Source organism: Otolemur garnettii, unplaced genomic scaffold, assembly GCF_000181295.1.
Source record: "Otolemur garnettii isolate 467f Iridium unplaced genomic scaffold, OtoGar3 scaffold00011, whole genome shotgun sequence".
Taxonomy (NCBI): Eukaryota; Metazoa; Chordata; class Mammalia; order Primates; family Galagidae; genus Otolemur; species Otolemur garnettii.
The window spans coordinates 20,722,890-20,747,128 of NW_003852406.1; the positions used below are offsets into that span (position 1 = coordinate 20,722,890).

Below are 24,239 nucleotides of genomic sequence, written 5' to 3' on the forward strand. Positions count from 1 at the left end.
GAAGTTATGCACTGATGCCATTGTCCAGTTCACTCTTCAAAGCAATTTTGGAACTCTTTTTGTGGAATAACCATCAGGGCTGTCATCATAGGCTGTCTGAAGTTAAGTTCATGAACTTATCACAGTGTGCTTATGTTGGCAGCACCATACAAACAACTAAGGAAGGTTTTATAACCTTGGTATATCAGTGCCTCACAGCTGCGTTTGTATCAACTGACATGGGAGGATTCAGTCAGCAATGTCTTGCTGAGTGGCATTCATTATTGTGGGTTTTTGTGTGCCATATGATGATGCATTTTATATTTTTTCTTATGCCTGTTTTGCAGAGTTGGGTTTCCCAAAAGAATTGATTTATGTTCTTCAACTTTTCAAATTTATTAGCATAAATTTTTTATATTATCTTTATTGTAGGATCTGTTATGGTATCTTGCTTTTTATTTCAGATATTTGTACTTTCTTTTTTTTTTTTTTTTTTTTTGAGACAGAGCCTCAAGCTGTGCCCCTGGGTAGAGTGCCGTGGCATTATAGCTCACAGCAACCTCCAACTCCTGGGCTCAAGCGAGTCTCCTGCCTCCGCCCAGCCATTTTTTGGTTGCAGCCATCATTGTTGTTTGGTGGGTCCGGGCTGGGGATTCAAACCCGCCACCTTAGGTGTACATGGCTGGCGCCTTAGCCAGTTGAGCTCTAGGTGCCAAGCCCTTTCTTTTTTTCTTTATCAGTCTTGTTAGCATTTATCATTTTTTTAATCCTCTCAAAGAATAGACATTTATATTTATTTTCCATATTGCAAGATTATTTTATTTTGTATTTAACATATTTCTGTTCCTTACTACTTGCTTTTTCTTCACTTGATTCTAATTTGATTTTTTTTCTAGATTCTCAAACTTCTATTTTTAGTCTTTTTTTCCATTTCTAATATATACATTTAAGGCCGTACATTTTCCTCTGACCACTGTCTGGATGGTAACCTACAATTAAAAAAAATAAAATTCTATATATTTATTATAAAAGTCAAGTTAAGAAATTGCATCAGCTTCTCTAAAACACTTACTTTCCAGCAAATATACCATGATGATGCAGATCTTTCAAAAATGTCAAGCCATAGTTTTCTTTGCTTTCAGTTTAAAAGATGTTATTATTCTATCTCATCTCTTTTTTTCATAAGTGGCTCTTCTCTTAACCCTTTAATTTTGCTAAATTCAAAGACTTAGGGAATCAAAAAAGTATTTAGAAAAGTATAAATAAAATCATGAGCTGAGCAACTTTGAAGCAACAAATTTACATTTGAGTTACTTTTAGTTGTAATGACCCTACAAGTTTTGGTATGTTGTGTTTTCATTATTGTTCTGTTAAAAATATTTTCTAATTCTCATTGTGATTTATTTTGGATATAGGAATTGTTTAGAAGTATTACCTAACTTCAAAGCAGTTGCAGGTTATATGATACATATCTGGCTTAATTCTATAGCTGAAGAACACAATCTGTAGGATTTCATTATTTTGAAATTTTAAATTTAGGAAATTTAAAGGTTGAGGTTGATTTTGTGTCTGCATGTGGCTTATTTAGGGGAGATGTTCAATGTGTACTTGAAAAGAACATGTTTTCTATAGTTGTTGGGTATACAGTGATTTTTGTTTGTTTGTTTTTAAGACAGAATCTTGCTCTGTTGCCCTGGTTAGAGTGTGGTAGTAGTATCAGAGCTCAACTGCAACCTCAAACTTCTAGGCTTGAGTGATGCTTCTATCTCAGACTTTCAAGTAGCTGAGACTGTAGGCATGCACCACTATGCCTGGTTAGTTTTTCTATATTTTGTAGAGATAGGGTCTTGCTCTTGCTCAGGCTGATTCTTGAACTCTTGATCTCAAGGAATCCTCCTACCTCAGCCTCCCAGAGTCCTAGGATTACTGCGTGAGCAACTGCACCTGGCCTAGGTATAATGTTTTCATTTCGCTAGTCAGGGCAATTATGTCAAGCCCTTTGCTGAACTATTTTATATTGTCATTGTTTTGGGGGGGCTTATACTGCCAGTTACTGACAAAAGAAAGTTAGAAGTTTCAACCATGATTGTGCATTTGTCTATTTTTAAAATTCTTTTTGTCTATTTTTACATGATAAATATTAAGGTTATATTATTACATCATACAAAATTTTGATTATAAAATTAACCACTTATTAATAGAAGTGTTCCTCTTTATCTCTATTAATATTTATTCCTTTAAAGTTTACATTGTTTTATATTAGTAAAGCTACATTAGTTTCCTTCAGGTGTCTTTTACATTATTTTAGTTTCAAATTTTTTTAATCTTTAAATTTAAAAAAATATATATATTTTTGAGACAGAGTCTCAAGCTGTTGTCCTGGGTAGAGTGCTGTGACATCACAGCTCACAGCAACCTCAAACTCCTGGGCTCAAGAATTCTCTTGCCTCAGCCTCCCAAGGAGCTGGGACTACAGGCACCCACCACAATGCCCAGCTTTTTTTTTTGGTGTAGTTGTCATTGTTGCTTGGCAGGCCCAGGCTGGATTTGAACCTGCCAGGTCTGGTGCATGTGGCTGGTGCCCTAGCCTCTTGAGCTACAGGTGCTGAGCCTAAAGTGTATTTCTTATAGGCAGAATATACTTGCTTAAAAAATCCACTATGGCAATTTTAGGCTTTTAATTAAAGTATATAGTCCATTTATATTTAATGTAATTACTGATACAATTTGACATTAAGCTACCATATTATTTTTCTCATTTGTGTTTTGTTCCTTTTTCCCCCTCTTCTTTTTATATTAATTAACTTTCCACTCTTCATTAGCGTGTTTGTCATGAATTCTATCCATAATTATTTTCCTTCTGCCTGAAGAACTCTTTTTTCATATTTGTTTTACTCAGTTTATTATTTGCAAATGCTCTTTTTTCCTGGGTCTGAAGTTTCTCCAAGTCTTTGTTTGAAATATTTTTGTTGGCTAGGTGCCTGTGGCTCAAGTGGCTAAGGTGCCAGCCACGTACACCCAAGGTGGCGGGTTCGAATCCAGCCCAGGCCCACCAAACAACAATGACGGCTGCAACCAAAAAATAGCTGTTGTGGTGGGCGCCTGTGGTCCCAGCTACTTGGGAGGCTGAGGCAGGAGACTCGCTTGCGCCCAGGATTTGGAGTTGCTGTGAGCTGTAATGCCAAAGCACTCTACCCAGGGGGGACAGCTTGAGGCTCTGTCTCTAAAATAAAATAAAAGAAAATAAAAAAGAAATATTTTTGTTGTTCCTCCATTTTTGAAGGCCATAACTATGGATATAAAATTCTAGGTTGACCATGATTTCTACTTTGTTTCTTAACCTTTTCTCACATAAATAAAGCTTAGAAATTGACAAAGGTAAACTGCACACAAATTTAGGCTTTCTTTTCTGTGGATTCTGCTTCTTCGGGATCTTAGCTCCGAACCTGTCCAATGCCTTGGTAACCCTATATGCAAACATCTTTCTTCCCAGTCATCAAGTTCTGCTCAACCACTCTTTACCAGCTTAAAGAATCAGAAACTACCCCCACAGAAAAAAAATGTAATGATATAATCTCTACGACTCAACAATTTCAATAATAGAACCATCAAAATGGTTTTTATAAAAATTACATAATGGGAAAATATTTATGATGCAATATGGAGTTTAAAAAAATAAGAAAATAAAAGCAAATATAAGTAATGAATATATGCGGCTACAAATAAATAAAAATTAAACAAAGCCCACATTTAGGAGTGTAAAATTTATTTCCTAACTACAGTAAACTCACAATATAGGAAGGATAAACAACAATAGGCAAAAACAACAACAAAAAAAAAGTAGGGCTCTATTTTCATGAGAAAGGAGATTTTAGAGCAGGGGTTCTCAAACTTTTTAAACAAGGGTCCAGTTCACTGTCCCTCAGACCATTGGAGGGCTGGACTGCGGGCCCTGGGATGAGTCAGCTGCTAAGCAGGACAGGCAGCTGTGGCAAAAACACCCGGTGGACTGGATAAGTGTCCTAGGTGGGCCCCATGTGGCCCATGGGCCGTAGTTTGAGGACACCTGTTTTAGAGTAAGAAGTTGGAAATTGGTCTTGTTGAATGATAACTGAGACCATCCTGGTCAAGATAACACAACTCTTCCAGGAAATTCTTGCCTGGGAAGATAAGATGGTAAACCAATAAACAGATTTATAGTTTGGTTCAATAAATTAATATATCTGGGCAAGTTGTTTGCTCATCTGTCCAAAGAGCTCTTCTATTGGGATAATAGACTGCTCATGTAGACAAATAGTTCACTTGTATGCCTTTGTTTCTCTGTGACTACTAATTCTAAACTCTCCTAAATATTATAAACTGTGCCCAATCCCCATCAGTTTCTTGCTTTGTAAAATCACCTTAAACCACTTGAGCTCATACCCCAAAATTCTGTAAATATCCCTTTTTTGAAATCTGCCATTGGCATACTACCAATTCTCTGTCAAGCTGGTGTTCTCCATTTCTGTAGTAAGTCTAACATGAATTGTGCGTTACCCACTTACTTTAACATAAATACTAAAATAAATACTTAGACTTCTGTTGCTTGATCAAGAAGTTTTTCTGGTATTCTTTTCAAGAGTTGGCAGTAGATGAGAGTTTTCACAAAATCTGTGAACTTGAATGAGATAAAAATTGTATAGTTTCATAGACCTTTAAGTTAAATTTATCCTTTCCTTTAATTATGAGTGTAAACAACAAATCTCAGTGACTTCATTTTCAGTCTGCATTACGGTTGTTGTATATATCTCAAAATTATCATTTATGCTCACCAGTACTTTGTGATTATTGTAAGGTCAGAACTTTGAAGCCACTGGGATTTTACCCTTGCCACAGTTTCACGCATAATAACAGAAGACACAAAACTCCTGCATCAGAGATGAAAGACTATTACAGGAAACACAGTAGCCAGACTTCCAGTATATTTGTGCCATTTCTCTGAGCTTTAATTTCCACAGGCAATCGACATGGAAAACAAGCACAAGAAAGCAGATAGATTGTGTCACAAGAGAGGAATTTAGGGCCAAGGGTCCAGCACTTTTTGAGCAAACAAGCCTGTCTGATTGCTTAAGTGACTAGCAATAGAAACTGGTCAGTATCTGGCAATAGATAAGCTCTTGGACTGTGGTGCACTCAGCAAGAATGCTCAGGGAAATTCAGCACTCCTGAGGGATTGCCTCTCAATGTAGTACTAGCCCTGTTCTTCAAAGCATTTATAAAGGAGTGCATATATGACTATATCATTTTGCTTTTGTTTTTTTTAATATACCTCATTTCCTATGTATTTTATTACATGTATAAAAATACATCATTCTGAGAGGGGTTGGTTGTCTCTTTTTATTATTATTATTATTGTTTGAGACAGAGCCTCAAGCTGTCACCCTGGGTAGAGTGCTGTCGCATCACAGCTCACAGCAACCTCCAACTCCTGGGCTCAAGCAATTCTCCTGCCTCTGCCTCTCACGTAGCTGGGACCACAGGCATCCGCCACAACACCCGGCTATTTTTTGGTTGCAGCCGTCATTGTTGTTTGGCGGGCCAGGGCTGGATATGAACCCTCCAGGTCAGGTGTATGTGGCTGGCGCCTTAGCCACTTGAGCCACAGGTGCCAAGCTGAAAGGTTGTCTTAACGAGACTGCCAAAGGGTCCATGGCACAAGTAAGGTCAAGAAACTGAAGATTTTCAAAAATATTTTCACCAATAAGTATTAATATAAAAATTTTTATACAATTCCTTTACTAAGGAAAATGTTTTCAGAGCTTTCTGGACGGCTGAGTGGGTAGGGTCCTGACACCAGCTTCAGCAGGCTGGAGTTTGGGTCTCAGTTGTAGGCACCTGAGCTATTTATTTAACCTCTTTGTGTCTAATTTTCTTCAGCTGCAACATGAGACCCTTGTTACCTAACTCACTGGCTTATAGGCTCAAAACAAAGAGCGAGAGGCGCATTCTCACACATTGCTGGAGGAATTGTGAACTGAATACATTTTCTGGAGAGTAATTTGGCTATATACGTTAAAAAATATTCAATTCATTCAAGCCAGTAATTCCATCACTAGAAATTGATTATTGGGACATACAGACAAAAATGTAGGTAAGAAGATGTTTGTGGAAGTATTATTTATAATAGTAATATTTTGGTAAGCATCTTGAATATCCATCAATCAGGACATGGCTATAGAGATTCCATCTATTCACATCAATGTGGCCAGTAAGATTTGTTATAGCAGAATGTTTGGTAACACTGGAAAATGCCTTTGACTTTATGTCAAGGAGGAAGAAAAGATACAGAAGTCTTTTTGTGGTATGGCTCCGGTTTTGTTTAATGAACTATATAATGTTTACCTGCTTAGAAAAAAAAGACTAGTTGGGAAGTTCCTGAAAACCTTATTGCTCATGGTATATATCTATATACACCTTAAATTTTAAAATTTATATTTGAAAAAATTTCCCAGTATTCCTCAATAAACATGTTTGCTTTCTAATAGGAAAAGCAAATTATTTTAAAGAAAAAACTGAAAATCAAAGTTATTTGCGGGAAAAGGCTTTGAAAATCATTGTGCTATACCAATGTGAGATGTTACTAGTGTGTTTCTGGGGCTTTAGAAGCACAGTTGGATCCACATTTAAAACTATCTGTTTGATTTAAACTGCAGGAGGGGCTTGGTGCCCGTAGTACAGTGGTTACGGCGCCAGCCACATACACCGAGGGTGACGACGTGTTTGAACCCCGCCCGGGCCAGCTAAACAACCGCAACAAAAAAATTGCCAGGCGTTGTGGTGGGCGCCTGTAGTCCCAGCTACTTGGGAGGCTGAGGCAAGAGAATTGCTTAAGCCCAAGAATTTGAGCTTTGCCGTGAGCTGTGATGTGACCGCATTCTACCAAGGGTGACATAATGACACTCTGTCTCAAAAAAAAAAAAGTATATATATGTAATAAACTGCAGGAGGATGAGTGGGCGAGCATGAGTCTGGCACCCTCCCTGCGCGGACCGCCCCCTCTTTGAGGTCCCCATAGCAGCTGTGCACCGGTCTCTGTGTGTTATTCTTCCGGCCCAATCCACTGCCCAGCCCGCCTCTCTCCGGTATGGGTCTCTAACCCTTGTGTGTGATTCTTCTGGCCAGATCCACTGCCCAGCCCGCCTCTCTCCAGTACTAACGAGTCTGTCTGGTCTTGTCTGCTGCGTGAATCATGCCTCAGAAATGGAAAAAGCCTTAAGGCCAGGGCCTGCCTGGGTGCAAGAGCTGGGTCCAGCCTGGAGCGTGACATCAGCCTGCGTGATGAGGGCTTTGCTGCAGCTTCCCGGCTGCAGGGCAGGCAAGGGTGTGGCTGTTTTTGAGTTTCTTGGAAGCCCCCGTGGAATGCTAACGCGATGCTGCCAGACACAGGTGAGGAAGAAAAGGCAGCTTCTTGTGTGGTAGGATCCGAGGGCATCCGTGTTTGCCTGCGCCCAGGACTCAGTGCTGACTTTCACTTCCTCTCCTGGTATCGCCACCATCAGACAAACTCCTTTGTCAGGGAAGACAACTGGAAGGAGGGGACACAGAAGGCTCCTGCTAGAATGCTCATGCTCATAGCAGTCAGCAACATATCCTAAGCTTAGGACTGAGGCTCTGGAATCCGCCAAATCCGGGTTTGGATCTCAACTTCACTACTGCTTGGGTATGTCACTTGGTATCTCTGACTGTGTGTCTCCTCATCTGTAAACAATGATAAAAAGCACTTGTACACACCTAACATATACAACTCCATGTGCCCTTCTTCTATCAACTCGATCTACACAGCAATCTCAACTGGCAGTCACTGTCATCATCATGCCCATGATACAGATGAGAAAACTGAGGCAGTGTGGTTAATGAATTTGCTGAAGGTTAATTAATCAGCTCTAGGATGAAGCCATACCCAGTGTGGTTCCCAAGTCTATGTTTGGGAGCCTTATCAATACAAGATGGGATAATAATTAACTATGATTCCTTACGTACGAGCTTCCTCAGTGCTCAGCACTGTGCTAAATACTATATAGAAATTTTCTGATTTGTTTATCCCAATGCCCAGATGAGGCAAGGACTATTGTTACATGGTAACATGGACCTGGCAGGACACTCAATTGTAAGCAAGGCCCTGTATTAAGGGCTAGGCCTTCAGGAGATTGCTACAGCTCAAAGAGCTTAAGATGTGTCCATAAATAACTGTGATTCATGGTAGACTCATAGCTTGATGGAGCTGAAAGAGAGCTTAAGAGGTCATCTGGTTTAAAGTCATTTTTACTGATGATAAGAACTGACTTGCTTTGTTTATTCCCACAGAATTTGTGTATGTGGGGAGATTCAGTGAGATGATAAAAATAGCTAACAAAGAGTTTGAGTGTTGTGTGTGTATTTATCATATTAAACTCTCCATCAGATGGCGAAGCACTATTATTATCTCCACTTCAGATAGGGAAACTGAGATGTTAAGAAGCAAAGGCTCGGCACCCATAGCAAAGTGGTTACGGCCTCAGCCATAGACTGAGGCTGGTGGGTTTAAACCAGGGCCAGCTAAACAATAATGACAACAGGAACAAAACATAGCTGGGCATCGTGGCGGGCTCTTGTAGTCCCAGGTACTAGAGAGGTTGAGGCAAGGGAATCACTTGAGCCTAAGAGTTTGAGGTTGCAGTGCACTGTGCTCCTATGCCATTCTACCAAGGGCAACATAGTGACACTCTGTCTAAAAAACAAAAGTTAAGTAATTTGCCCAATGCCACTCAGCTAGCAAGACGTGGACCTAGGGTGCAGGCAAAGAGCATTCCAGAGCTCGTGCGCCTCCATGCTTTGTGCCATCCCAGTTAGAGAAGGTAGTTAAAAGGCCTTGGAAAGGCTTGGCGCCTATAGCTCAACCGGCTAAGGCGCCAGCCACGTACACCTAAGGTGGCAGGTTCAAATCCCCAGCCTGGACCCGCCAAACAACAATGACGGCTGCAACCAAAAAATAGCTGGGCGTTGTGGTGGGCGACTGTGGTCCCCTGTGGTCCCAGCTACTTGGGAGGCGGAGGCAGGAGACTCGCTTGAGCCCAGGAGTTGGAGGTTGCTGTGAGCTGTAATGCCATGGCACTCTACCCAGGTGGACAGCTTGAGGCTCTGTCTCAAAAAAAAAAAAAAAAAAAAAAGGCCTTGGAAAAAAGGAGATGGATTAGGTGGAAATGAAAGTGCTTTGCAAACTACAAAGTAGAGTACAGAAATGAGTTATCATCAGAGAAAGGGAAGGGTCCCAGGAGAGATATAAAATGGTATAGACCTCAGGGCAAAATCAAGGAAGATCTCCGGGATGAGATGGCATTTGCTTTGGGTTTGAACCTGTGTTCCTGGAGAAGGAATGAGGAATGTCCAGACTGTGTGTGGGATGGTAATCAGGAAGTTTCTACAAGATGGCTCATTAAGTTAGCTAGTTGGCACCTTGGCCTCGATGAAGTGATTAGGAATACAGAAAACTTGGCTATCTAAAATAGGGATTCCAGCTGCACAGAGCATTTGGGCAGGCACATCTGAGAGGGGGATAAAGGAAGGCACAGAAGTTAGCAGAGGCAGGGGAGGTCAAGCAGCCTGAGAGTGTTTGACGACACTCTAGTTATGAGGCCATGGGCAAGCTATTCAATATCTCCCTGACTCAGTTTCCTCATCTGAAGAATGGGAATGATAATGATGGTGTATATACTTCAGAGGCTTCTGTAAATTTAACATGCTAATCTGTGTTAACTATGTACTATGATGCCCGGTACAGATAAGCACTCTGTAAGAGCTATTGTTATTCCTGTCACAATTCTAGGATAACCTGATTGGTACCACTATCCGGGGAAGAACAGGGTTAGAACAAAGCAGACACACACACCTACTTCAACCTACTTTCCTGGCAGACCTATATCTAGCAGGAGTCAGATGGTTTGAAAATAACCCAGACTAGCTGCCCCCTCTCTTCCACCATTGGTGTTGTTTTTGCCAATCATAAGAGTTGTTTTTCAGGAAGGGCACAGACTGTGGGAGGCAGAAGGGGTAGAGGCCAGTGGCTTCCAGTTCTGGGCAATCGGGACAACAGACAGGTCCTAAGTGCTTTTTTGGTCGTCACACTGATTTTTGGCCTCTTCTTTGTGGCTTTTTTGGAATTTATGAATCCTGTTCATTACCCGCCCCCCGCCAGGTCTTTGCATACTGGGGATTTGCTGTCCATTCTCAGGGGCAGACCCGCTCCTGCAGAGAAAACGCAGACAGGGAGGAAGTCCTCTCTTGAGCAAGTTAATGGCCTAATAGAAGGGTGGCTGCTGGGGTGGGGGTTACAGGAAAGGGAAATATGAGAAAGGAAAATATAATATGTCCTGAGGCACCTTTTGATAGGACTAAGGCTCAGTAAAGGAGCTGGCGTGTGCCCATCACCTCAGCCCTCTGAGGAAAGGATTTATAAACTCCATTGTACAGATGAAGAAACTTGCCCAGAGCCCCAGCTAGCCTGTAGATATGGGAGTCCCACCCAGATCTATTCAAAACCAAGTCACCTTATTCCTTGATCGTATGTGGAAGGGTGATAGGACTAAAATAAATTGTCTTTACTAGTATTGGAAAATTGACATTTTGCATACACTTTGTCTGGCAAACTTCACTGACTCCGTGCTGTAGTCTGGGCCAGCCTGGCTTAGAAAAAGGAATGCTCATGGAAGTAGCCATTGTTGTTCACAGACCACCATAATCCAGGAAGCAAAGGGCTGGAAAAGTTCAGTCCTGCCTTTTATCCAGGCAGAAGGCTATAGTTTGTAGTTATCAGCAAATCCAGCTCCATCAGGATATAACTACTTGTGGTTATGTTTTACTATTGCTCATTGGCTTGGTGGCTTTCTGTCCAGGGAGAGGGAAATAGGTCAGAAGTACAAGGAAGTATTTCTGGGTTCTGGCAGCCTTGTCCTGTTTACACATCCTCTCTCCAGATTTGCACAACCTGACCACAGAAACGTCATCCTCCAAACTCAGGTAAACAGAGGCAACTAAAGAGTTTCCGGTCAGCCAGTGGCTATTGAGCAACCATGGGGACTCAGAACCCTATACTAAGCAACTGTGATATATACACAAGACCCCAGTTTCCTGACTTTGGGCGCTGGAGCAGAGGTGTATTGCTGTTGGGGGTGGTGGTCACACAATGCAAGATCTGAGCCTCTTCCTGGCATGACTCAGGCCCAGATACCCCTCCTACACTCACCCAGTGACACCACCAAATTGGGATGGGAAAGGCAAGTAGAGGATGAAGGAAGTCTGTAATTTAGCAATAAATGTCTGGATGAATCCAGATCTCCTTTAGAAAACAAAACTGGATGAAGGGGTCTGTGTCTGGACTTCTTAAGAAAGTCAGGTGCAAACAGAACCATGCAGGAATTCTTTCAAATTTTGCAAATTCTTGCAAAAGGCTGTGGGGAGGGGGTTTTCTTAAAGAGGCAGGCACAAATGAGGGGAAGGCTATGTTAACCAGTTTGATGAAAGTTTTTCAAATTGTATATAAAACCAGCACATTGTACTCCATAATTGCATTAATGTACACAGCTATGATTAAAAAAAAAAAAAAAAGAGGCAGGCACTCCTCCATGGCTGCTCTCTTATGTCTAGGTAATTAGGTGTGGCGAGGGGAAGGAGTGGGCGAGATAGAGACTGATAGATACCGAAAGTGATACGAAGAAAGAGAGGTGGTGGCTCAGGAGCCTGGTTGTTCTGCAGAGACAGAGAAGGTTATCAGAAGACAGTCCCAAGTCACACATCTGAATGTGTCAGTCATGCCCTCCCTCACTGGCCAAAAAGCCTGGGTCAGTCTGTCAAACACTGCATTTTCTTACAACCTTGAAGCCCCAGAATGAAAACAACTAGCTTCTTCCTCTTTTCCATTAGCGATTCAGAAACAGCAGCAGCAGAATCTCATCTCCAGCCCTTACTGCCATGCTGTTTTTATTTAATATGATAAGAAAAGACAAAATCCCAATGTTTTTGTATGTATTTGCAGATAGGTAAAGTTGTACTGTAGAATGAAGGAGAGAATTTGAGAAGTGGCCCAAACCCCCACCAATAGCTCTTCATCTGAGGTGAGGTTTTCACCTCCTAGGATTGGAATGGTGGGGTGCAAATAAAATAATTTATGTGAACTTGTCGAGCCCAGCCCCATCCCTTGGAGCCAAATACATTAATCTGTTCTTTTTCTAGGGTAGATATTATTTTGGGGGGCGGGGAGAAAAGGGAGAGGAAGTAACTCTGACACTGAGCTTGTACTTTTTGTTACTGCTGCAGGAGCCTCATCACTTCCACTCCTACCATCCTAATCTAAGACCTGGCCTCCTTACCAACCTCCCCACTTCTACTCTTGTCTCCTCTAGTTTATTCTCCACATAGCAGTTAGCATGATCTAAACTTGCACTAGCATCTTGTCCCATCCTTCCAATGTCCCTGGGGTCCCTGGTACAGAGTAGAATTTAAAACCCTTTGCCAAGGACTATCAGGCGTAACAAGCATCTTCTGCCTTCTTCCTGTGGCCCACTCTGCTGCACTGACTTTCTGTTCCTGAGCTCACCGGACTGTTCCCTCCTAAGTGTTTTTGTATAGCTATCCCCTCTGCCAAGAACCCCTGTTCTTGTTACCTGTCATGGAGGACTTGTCTGACCACCCAAGGTAATTTAGCCCCCCATCACTCTATTTCATGTGCTTCATAGCAAATGGTAATGATACTAGCTCAACCATGTAGTCTGTCATTTACTTGTTTATTGTCTGTTTCCCCCATGACAACACAAGCCCCGGGAGAAAAGGACTGGTCCATCACTGAATCCCTAGTGCCAAGCAGAGCCTGGCACACAGTAGACTTGTAGAATTTGTTGCATAAATGATCTTTTCAAATCCTAACAACCATTTTGCGTGTCGTGTGGGAGAACCGAGGCTCTGGCGGCACAGGATTAGATTCCCGCTGTCTGAACACGGAACTCGCCTTCCTTCCCAGGATACCTCGACACTTTCCACCGCGCGTGCAGTTTCCCTTCGCGCTCCATCTTTGTCACACACTTAATCCCGTTCTCCAGAGACAGCAAGGCTGGTCTTCCACTCCCTTCTCAGACTGTAGCTCTCTTACGCGGTCTCACTTTTCCGGCTCTTGGAGACGCCTCCCTTTTCCTAAAAAGGACCCCCAGGCTGCGCGCACCGCCCCCCCACCTTGGGTCCCCGATCAGGGGCAGAGAGGGGTTCCCACACCATCTATGGCAAAATGGGGTGGTCCCTCTAGCCCACCGGTGTTGCGCCCTCACTCCGCCTCCTACCCTTGGTAGGGACCCTGGGGCCCGTGTGGGGACGAGGAGGAGGCTCCAGGCATCAAGGGCACTGGGGGCACCCAGGCCGGATTGGGGATGGGCTAACTCCGCACAGCAGAACCTTTCTTCACCAAGTCCCCGTCTGCCCGCCGGTCGGCTTTGGAGGAGACACCCCACTTAACCGTCCCTCCTTCTCCTCCGCCCCCCTCCCGGCCCTGTCTGCTAAAGCTCGTCGTCTTCCCGGCCCCAACTTCTTACGCTGCTCCTCCTGGAGCGCTCCGCATCGCTCCGGGGACCCCCCGCGTGGATCTTCGAAGCCATCGTCAGCGCCTGGTACTTTTGAGCTCAGTGGGCGAGGGCTTGCGGGGTTCCTCCAGCCAGGAGTCGCGAAGAGCGAAGAGCGAAGAACAGAGGCAGAGGCAATTTTAGGCCTTTGGCCGGGTGGGCCGGGTCGGGAGAGGCGCGCCCATCATTTGCCATCCGGGGCGCGCGCCGCCCTCTGAAGACCCCGCGGGCGACCCGTAGCTCGGGCACGCGCCTGTCGCATCCCGCAGGAAGGAGGGGTCCTGCTTGTGGCCTGGGGTGGCGGCCGCCATGGAGATCCCCTCGGTCCAGGGCCGGCGTCTGGGGCCTTGGGGTCGGCCCTGACCGCCCTCCTCCCTGCCCGGGCTGGGTCGTGGACGTGCCCCCCGCGGCACTCAGCCACCTCTGCGTCTCCGCCCTCCCCGGGCTGCGCTGCTGCCTGGGCGCGGCGGCGGCGAAGGCGCCCTGTTGAATGGGCTGTGAGGGCCCAGGTTTGAAGCGCTGGCGAACGCGGCCTCCGGGGGCGCAAGGCAGCAGCAGCGGTGGCGACCAAACGGGTGTTGGAGTTGGCGGCGGCCATGGAGGGCCTGGCTGGCTATGTGTACAAGGCGGCCAGCGAGGGCAAGGTGCTGACTCTGGCCGCCTTGCTTCTCAACCGGTCTGAAAGCGACATCCGCTATCTGCTTGGCTATGTCAGCCAGCAGGGAGGGCAGCGCTCCACGCCCCTCATCATCGCAGCCCGCAATGGACACGCCAAGGTGGTGCGCTTGCTGTTAGAACATTACCGGGTGCAGACTCAGCAGACTGGCACCGTCCGCTTTGACGGGTAGGTACATCCCGACTCTGTCGTTTCTGATTTGTGCGGACTCACTGATTCATGGGGCCTCCCTTCCTTCACCTTCTTCAATGGGCCTCTCTTCCTTCACCTTCTTTACTTCTCCCCATTTGAACCTCCTCCTGGCCCGCTAATGCCCAGGTCATCTAATAGGCTGTATTCCATCCCATGTCTTGCCTCCCATCCTCATTGGACCTTTCCCCTTCATTCCCTCTATAGGTAGACAGCCACACCTTCGGTCTCAAGATCTAGTTGATAGTCGCCTTCTCCACTAGTTCGTCTGTGAATAAGCTATTTGCAGGAGATGGGTGCTTTCTAGGTTTTACCTTTAGTAGCACTGGCGTTGTGACTAGAGATCAGAGATTAACGAGGTCATTAATAAACATTAAAGACCTCTGATGAGTTATTTGGCCATCCATTTCCCCCTCTTCAAGTGAGTGGTCCTATAAAGCCCTCAGTGTGGTGTTGGAGCTTTAGTGTCAGAATAAGCACCTAGGACCAGCAGTAGCTGCAGCCTCTAGAGGGATTGTCACGCAGCTAGACATCTCAAGACATGACTCTGAATCTTCCACATTGCACAGGGTAGATATGTTGGCCACTAAAATGGCACTGGACCTGATAGGAGATGATGCCAGTTTTAAATTACTTGTTACCCTGTGATGTCATGGGTAAGCTTGATCATTCACTCTTATTCAAGGTGGGGAGTTCAAAAATTAATTTTGTCATAGTTAAAATTTGCCCTTTGAGTTTATTGTACATGTTTTTGGGGTGATAATGAACACTGAATGTTAGGTTTGACATTATCCTCTTTTCTGGAGGATTATGAAATTAGAGATTAGAGCTGCATAAAGATTTTGCTTCATTGATTGCATTTGTTTTTGTTGACTTGTACCAGTACATAAACTGTCTTAGAATTTTTTTCTTTTGAAGTATATGGAGTCTAAGCATAAAAATATGTTATCTTTAGTTTTGGTGGTTAAAAACTGCCTGTTTAAAACCTGATTGAAAAAGTATTTAATTTCTTTAAGATGACTAAGGCAATATTGAATTTTTGGTTGTTTTTTTTTTAGATTTAAATATTAAAATCTTTTTATTCTGTTTCAGATGAGTAGAAAATATTTTAGAGCATTGTATCTTGATGAAAGGATAGCCTGTGGATAATGGCTTATATCACTGGTACCACTTCTATAGATGTTAACAAGATGATTTTTTTTCACACTGACCAAAGATGGCCACCACATTCATGTTTGCTTTCCCTTACTGGCTTCTGTGTCTTCTCTGTAACTCCTTGCATTCCCACACCTAGAGAAGGAGGATAGCGGAATGACCTCTGAACCTCCAGTACCATTCTAGCTGTATCTACACATACAGTCCTTGATATGGATCTCTGTAATAACAGCTGCTGGGAAGGACACTGCTGCTAGGGAGCTTGCAGAGGCCTGTGTGGATAAGAGAGAATAGTGGGGAGAGAAAATAATTTTCTAGAGAATTTAGAAAGGCTTTGCTGATTGCCATATTCTTCAACCATCAAAGAGTAATTTTTTGAATTTAAAAGAACTTGAAATGATTAGAAATGTAGCATTGAGCTGGTATAGTGGCTTACCTTGCCCAGTGTTCTAGACTGGGCAATAACATTAAGGGATTTGGTAAGAAAACATTTATTGAACACCAATTATGTGCCAGGTTCTGTGTTGGGATTGGGTATGCAGAGATGAATTACATACTGTTCTATCATGGAAGGATGACAGTTTAGGGAGAGAGAGAGCAATAGATATATAAAAGAGTAATTGCAGGTGCCACGCCATTTAGGGTTAAAGAAATCTTTTGGACTACTGCGTGAAAATGGAGGGATAAGATGTGCTGAGCCTTGGGGGGATCAGAAAAGGCTTCACAGGGGAGGTGATGTTTGAACTGTGTTTTAGATAATAGGATGTGAAGAAGAGGGGCAACAGCCTGGTGCACTTGCAGTGACATTCAGTGCTGTTGCAAGAAGAGATTCAAGTCAGGGCAATTGAGAAGGATTGTGGGAGACTGGAGAGAGTTGGAGACCAGATTTTGATGATCTTTGTATAACTACTGAGAGTAATACTGCTGAAACTGCAATCTCAAATGTTTGTATCATTTGTCTGAGCCTTCTTAGATATATATGTATGTGTGTGTATATATATTTAGTTTATGGATTATTACAATTATAAATTTATTAGTTGCTTTGTAAAACTTGTATTTAATTTATTTATTAAATGCCTATGATGGGCCTAGCCCTGTGTCATGTTCTATAGAGTATACAGAGTTTCTACTTTGAGGAATTTACCAATTAATTAATGAAAGAGAGGTATTGAAGTTCCTGGCCACCTTTCTTCCACTCACACCACTCTGAAATTATTTTGCAGTTTCTCCCAGTCATTTGGCTTTTTAGAATTACCAGGAAAAGACATTATTACTTGCAAATGTGATTATTTCATTTTTCACTCATCTCAGCAGTGTGTTAAGAATATGGAGCCCGGCTCGGCACCTATAGCTCGGCCGGCTAGGGCGCCAGCCACGTACACCTAAGGTGGCGGGTTCGAGTCCCCAGCCCGGACCCGCCAAAACAATGACGGCTGCAACCAAAAAAAAAATAGCCGGGCGTTGTGGCGGGCGCCTGTGGTCCCAGCTACTTGGGAGGCGGAGGCAGGAGACTCGCTTGAGCCCAGGAGTTGGAGGTTGCTGTGAGCTGTAATGCCACGGCACTCTGCCCAGGGGGACAGCTTGAGGCTCTGTCTCAAAAAAAAAAAAAAAAAGAATATGGAGCCCACTCACCCCTTGGGTCTGGCTTTTGAAAGCCCACCTCTCTTCCTTAGATTCCATTGGCTCTTGAGACCTATGGCTGGGTGGGGTCTAACAGGTTCTCTGTGTGCTGAAGGAAGTTAGCGTTTCTAATTTTTAGTCACTTGCATACCATCTTCACAGTTGTTGGCCAAATGATTGAATATCTTTTCTGCTATTTACTTAATATTTTTTTCTTAAATGTCTGCTGTTCTCTTGATATTTGTCTTCAGCAGTGTTTCACTTCTTTTTAGTTTCATCCTGTGCAAAAGATTCTGTGTAATTAGAAGTTTAATATATTGTGTTTTGTGTGTGGGTGCGTGTAAGAGAGAGACAAACAGACGTTAAAATATTAAAAAAATTTAAAAGTCTGTGTTTCACCTAAAAACTTCTATAATGCCTTAGGAAACTAAAGTGGGTTCATAATAAAGCCTCAGGTGGGAAGGGACCACCCACTTATATTCAGCCCCACGTTGATATTTGAGTCCTTGTTCGCATGTTTAGGAGTAACATTTGAGATGATTTTACTCATGGCTTAACATGTGGACACCATAATTGACATAGGTGAGTGGACAAGAAGAAAAGTCACTAGTGGAAACAAAAGAAGATCTCTTAGTTGGAGAATGGGATGTTGTTAGGAATGTTATAAAAATGGAACAGAAACAAAGGGAAGGTGTCTTATGACCATGGACTATTGTGCTTGCCTACCTTCTGAGGGCCTGACTGCTCTGTACCAGAGTTTGCAGGGACCCAGGTCCTTGAAGAGGTTTGCTGATGTGGATCGGGAGAAGAACAGGACTTCTGAGAATTCTGAGACTTCTTGACAAGTGCCCTTACTTTTAAAGTGAGTTCTTATACTTCTTTTTTTTTTTTGAGACACAGTCTCAAGCTGTTGCCCTGGGTAAAGTGCCATGGCATCATATCTTATAACAATTTCCAACTCTTGGGCTTAAATGATCCTTTTTCCTTAGTTTTTCTATTTTTTTTTTAGTAGAAGCAGGGTCCCACTTTTGCTCAGGCTGGTCTTGAACTCCTGAGCTCAAGCAATCCACCTGCCTCAGGCTCCCAAAGTGCTTGGATTATAGGTGTGAGCCACAGTGCCTGGTTAATACTTCTGATAAATATCCAGGTAGAGGAAACGCATGAGAGGCAGGCTATCATTTGCTTTCATTTAGAAAGTCGTTAACAATATATGTTTCAAGGAACTGCATTTGATTTAGTAAATGATTTTAAGGACTTTGGTTAAAATAAAGCACTGGTTATTTACCTTTAGTGAATTTCTGTTTCCATGTCAAATGCTTGAACCAGACCTTTCTATTTTAACTTGTACCAGGAAGTAGATGAGCTTAGTTTTGTGATTAGAAATATTCTGTCTCATTGAGAAAAGTTTTTATTGCCTGATGTTTACATACTTTTTGTTTGAAAAGGTGAATATCAGATTATAGTTTCTTAATTTAGAGATGTAATACATAATAAATAATTTGCATTGCAACCCTGGAGTCTAAAAAGATCATTGTTTTATAGTGTTTCTCCCATAGGAATTGAGTAAATGTTGCATTAATTTTATTACATCTTTGTTTTCCATTTAATGCATTTAGTATTTTGTTTTGAGGCAATATAGTCTTACAAAATTTTAGCTAGATTTAATGGGTGGAGGAATGTCATAGATGTTAGGATTATAATTCTCTTTAATGTTTAATATTTGATTTAGATCTAGAAATTCTAACTTCTCCAAGACTAATGTTTCTGAAGGATTAGTCTTATTATGAAATACTTTACAATGAATTTTTTTGTCATAAAATATCTTAAAAATTTTAATTGCCTGAGTAAGGCTCCTGTCCTATAACTATATAGCTCAAGGAAGAAAAATGGAAATTATTAGCCTATCACAGCAAAAATATTAAACTGACCAAGTAGTCTTCATTATAAAAACCAGATGAAGTACATACTTAACTTTTAATTTAAGTTATTATGTAAATTTTTTACATAATTTAACTTTTACCTTTATGGCATAGATTCTGGATGTTTGAGATCAGAAAAGTATTTTAATCACTTTTTGTCTTTTTTCATCTTTAAAAAGAGGGTAAGAGGGTTATTGCTAGATTTAAAGATAATGTATGTGACTGTTAATTTTAGTGTAATATTTCTTGAGTTTTAGATTCATATTCCTTGGAGAATAAATTTACATTTTAAAAACCAGTGCAAGTAAACAGTAAAGCTATGTAAAGGTAACTATATGTTAACTATGTATTTTTTATGGATTATATTAGTAATCATCTTGAAAAAAATGCTCTTTAAATTGAAACATGTTTGAACAATGACATGTACTATGTTTCCTTTTACTTGATGCATTTCATGGTATTCAAAGTACTTTTGTAGTATCTACCCAGGGTTGTTGTGAAGATTAATGAGATATGTTGCATATAAAGTAGCTGCTACAGTGCTTAGCACATTGAAACTATTTGATATAAGGTGTTTATATTCATTTAAACTGTTTTTCATGAAAGTCATTGGTGCCTCTTTTTTTGTTTTTGGTTTTAATTGTATCTGTTTTTAGTTAATGTATAACATATCTAGTAAAGTGCATGAATCTTGTGTATAATACTATATGATGAATTTTTAACATATTTACATCTGTGTAATCATTTTCTAGATCAGTGTCTAGAAACATTTTATTTCTCTAAAAGTTTCCCTCCTGCCCCTTCTCAGTTAATTCATTCTCTTTCCCTTCCCATAATTAATGATTATTTTGACTTCTATCATCAGGGATTAGTTTTGTTTATACTTGAACTTCTTATAAACAGAATCATACAGTATGTGCTCTTTTCTGTCTAGCTTTTTTCATTTAACACAATGTCTATGAGATTATCCATGTAGTGCAAGTATAAGTAGTTTCTTTTTTACTGCTGTGTAGTATTCCATTGTGTGAATATACTGCAGTTTATTTATCCATTTTCCTGTTAATGGATATTAACAGTTGTTTTGGTATTTGACTATCACGAGTAAAGCTGCTGTTACATTCTTGTATATTCCTTTTGGTGGAAATTCGCTTTCATTTCTTTTTGGTATATACCAAGAACTAGAATTGCTGGGTCATAGGGTCAGAGTATGTTTATCCAATAGATATATATTGCCAGACAGTTTTCTCAAAGTGGTTGGTTACCTTTCTATTGGCAGTTACCATCAGGGGTGAGAGTTTACTTGTTCCATGTCCTGGTCAATACTCAGTACATGTATTGTCCTCCCAGTCTTGTTAATTTTAGCTATTCTAGTGGGTGTGTATTGGTAAACTGGTTTTGATTTGCATTTTCCTGGCAAGTAATTGTCTTCATTATCTTTTCATATATTTGTTGGTTATTTGGCAATCTTTCATGAAGTATACTTGTTCAGTTTTTTAACTCATTTTCTGATTGGATTCTTTGTCTTTTTGTTACTGATTTCCCAAATATGTCGTATTCTCCTAGTAGGTGGACTGCTTATTCACTTGCTTTATAATGTCTTTTTTTTTTTTTTTGAGACAGAGCCTCAAGCTGTCCCCCTGGGTAGAGTAAACTGGCATCACAGCTCACGGCAACCTCCAGCTCCTGAGCTCAAGCAATTCTTTTGCCTCCACCTCCCCAAGTAGCTGGGACCACAGGCACCAGCCACAACGCCCAGCTATTTTTTTGGTTGCAGCCGTAATTGTTGTTTGGTGGGCCTGGGCTGGATTCGAACCCGCCAGCTCTGGTGGCTGGCACCTTAGCCACTTGAGCTACAGGTGCCAAGCCTATAATCTCTTTTGATGGAGAGAAATTCCTAGTTTTAATGAAATCCAATAAATCATTTTTTTCTTCTATGGTTACTGCTTTTCCTCCCACTTTTATTAGTGCTTTTTTCCCACTTTTGTTAGTGCTTTTTTCTCTTTAAGAAATTGTGATCATGCTCGGCGCTTGTGGCTCAAGTGGCTAAGGCACCAGCCACGTACACCTGAGCTGGCGGGTTTGAATCTAGCCTGGGCCCGCCAAACAACAATGATGGCTGCAACAAAAAATGGCCAGGCATTGTGGCCAGTGCCTGTAGTCCCAGCTACTTGGGAGGCCGAGGCAGGAGAATCGCTTGAGCCCAGCAGTTGGAGGTTGCTGTGAGCTGTGATGTCATAGCACTCTACCCAGGGCTACAGCTTGAGGCTCTGTCTCAAAAAAAAAAAAAAAAGAAAGAAAGAAAGAAAGAAATTGTGATCAACTCCAAAGGTTGTTAACATAGTCTTTTTTTGTAAGGAAGCTTTTACTGTTTTGCTTTTCACAGTATAGGTCTATATTTCTCTGATTTTTGTATGTAGACATCAAGGTTAATTTTTTTGTATGTAAGAGTCAAGGTTAATTTTTTTCCATACAGAGTATCTTGTTGCTCCAGCAATATTTATTAGAAAGACTGCTTTCTTCTTGAATTTCACTCTTTGTCATAAGTCAAGTGATTGTATATGTGTGAGTCTGTTTCTGGAGTTTTTTTGGTTCTGTTGTGACAGTGAACAGTGTTCTGACAGTGACACACTTATTTTAATTACTGTAGTTTGCCCTCCAACTGTATTTATTTATTTATTTATTTAGAGACAGAGTCTCACTCTGTCACCCTAGGTAGAGTACCATTGCATTATAGCTCATAGCAACCTCAAACTCCTGGGCTCAGGTGATCCTCTTGCCTCACCTCCCAAGTAGCTGGGATTACAGGTACCCACCACCATGCCCAGCTAGTTATTTTTCTGTTTTCTTTTTTTTTTTTTTTGAGACAGTCTCATTTTATTGTCCTTGGTAGAGTGCTATGGCATCACAGCTCATGGCAGCCTCCAGCTATTGGGGTTAGGTGATTCTCTTGCCTCAGCCTCCCAAGTAGCTGGGACTACAGGTGCCTGCTACAACATCTGGCTATTTTTTTTACAGTTTGGCCGGGGTCGGGTTCGAATCCGCCACCCTCAGTATATGGGGCTGGCGCCCTACTCACTGAGCCACAGGTGCTGCCCAGCAGCTAGTTATTTTTCTTTAAGATTATCTTGGTCCTTTGCATTTCCATATACTTTTTACAATTGGCCTGTCAATATCTAGATCCCTGGGTGTTCACATGCGTAGGCGCACCCTTACCATATGCCTGTTGGGATTATGACTCAGATTATATGCGCTGTAGATATTGCTTGGGGGAGGATTGATGTCTTAACATTTTTGAGTCTTTTAAATCCTGAACGTGCGATATTTTTCTATTTGTTTAGGTTTTCTTTCATTTTTCTCAGGAGTGTTTTATATAGTTTTCCATGTGGAAGTCTTGCACATTTTCATTAGATTGGTATTTTGTGATACTACTGCAAATGGTATTTTTGACAATGAAAAAAAATTTATTGAACCTTGTAAATATAATCATGACAATAAAAATATAAGTGAATTTTAATTAAACCGTAAAAGGTATAGTTGGCAACCATTAAAACATATTGCTGATATAAGGTCTTATTTTCTTTATTCATTCTTTAGTTTAAAAAATCAATTAACAATTAGATGCATTTTAAAAAATAAAAATGTAAAAAGAAACTTAAGAAGGCTTCTAATTTTGTTTTATTTATTTATTTATTTTTATTTTGTAGAGACTGAGTCTCACTTTATTGCCCTCAGTAGAGTGCTGTAGCGTCACAGCTCACAGCAACCTCCGACTCCTGGGCTTAGGCAATTCTCTTGCCTCAGCCTCCCAAGTAGCTGGGACTACAGGCACCCACCACAATGCCCAGCAATTTTTTTGGTTGTTGTAATTGTCATTATTGTTTGGCAGGCCTAGGTTGGGTTAGAACCCGCCAGCTCCAGTGTATGTGGCTGGTGGCCTAACCACTGAGCTACAGGCGCCAAGCCTTAAAGGTGCTTCTGACATATGGTAAAACACGTAGGTCTAAAGTGTGCCATTTGATAAATTTTCTTCTCCAAACTTTGGTGTGACCACCATCCATATCCAAGATACAGGACGTTTTAGAGACCTTTAAGCCTCTTCTCAGTCAATACTACCTTCTCCCCTTCTGATAGGTAACAACTGTTACTGAGAAGGCTTTTGCTTCTAAACATTTTATATTGTTATTTGAAACTGAAGAAGTAATCACTTGAATTATTATAAAATGGATATTTTACTTCCAGCATAAGTGACAGAGGGTGTTGTTTTTGTGGTGGTATTTAAACTATGATATTTATATGTCTTAGTCCATTTTATGCTATTATAACAAAATACCTGAGATTAGGTAATTTATAAAGAATAAACACTTATTTGTCAGAGTTCTAGAGGCTGTTAACATCCAAGATCAAGGCCCCAGCAGGTTCAGCTGGTGAGGGGTGCATCCTTCCAAGGGGGGAAATCTATGCATCTTCATAGGGTAGAAGACCAGCTAGCTGAATGCAGCTGAAACTCTTATAAGGTCCTTAATCTCATTCATGAGGGGAGGGGCCCACAGAACATAATCACCTCTAAAAGGCATCTGTCACTTCTTAATTGTATTTCATTGGCAATATGCAATTTTGGAGGGAACACATTCAAACCATAGTACCAGGGGAATTGTATTTTTCACTTGATGGGAGATAAAATACTAGTAAAGTTTTTGATAACTGCTTTTGATCTGGCTTTCCTTTAACATTTCCAAATACATTTTTTTTGTTTGTTTTGAGGCAGAGTCTTATTATGTCGCCTTTGGTAGAGTGCTTTGGTGTTACAGTTCACAGCAACCTCAAATTCTTGGGCTTACATGATTCTCTTGCCTTAGCTCCCAAGTAGCTGGGACTACAGGCGCCCGCCACAACGCCCGGCTATTTTTTGTTGTTGCAGTTGTTTTTGTTTTTTAGCTGGCCAGGACTGGCTTTGAACCCACCAGCCTGGGTGTATGTGGACAGTGCCCTACCCACTGAGCTATGGGCACTGCCCACCTCTCGGCCTTCTGATCTTTTCTCTACAAACTCCACCATGATGCCCACCCACACTCATAGCTCCATGTA

At 41.7% G+C, this 24,239-nt stretch overlaps 1 protein-coding gene across 1 annotated transcript in view; it reads left to right on the forward strand.

Moving 5' to 3' along the window:
- The first annotated feature begins 13,571 nt into the window (after positions 1-13,571).
- The window catches only part of FEM1B (fem-1 homolog B), a 17,175-nt gene continuing 6,507 nt past the window's right edge, over positions 13,572-24,239 (forward strand). The window contains exon 1 of the mRNA XM_003784460.3: positions 13,572-14,439. Within this exon, the coding sequence (XP_003784508.1) occupies positions 14,192-14,439 (248 nt within the window). The 5' untranslated portion in view covers positions 13,572-14,191. The remainder of the gene's footprint in view (positions 14,440-24,239) is intronic.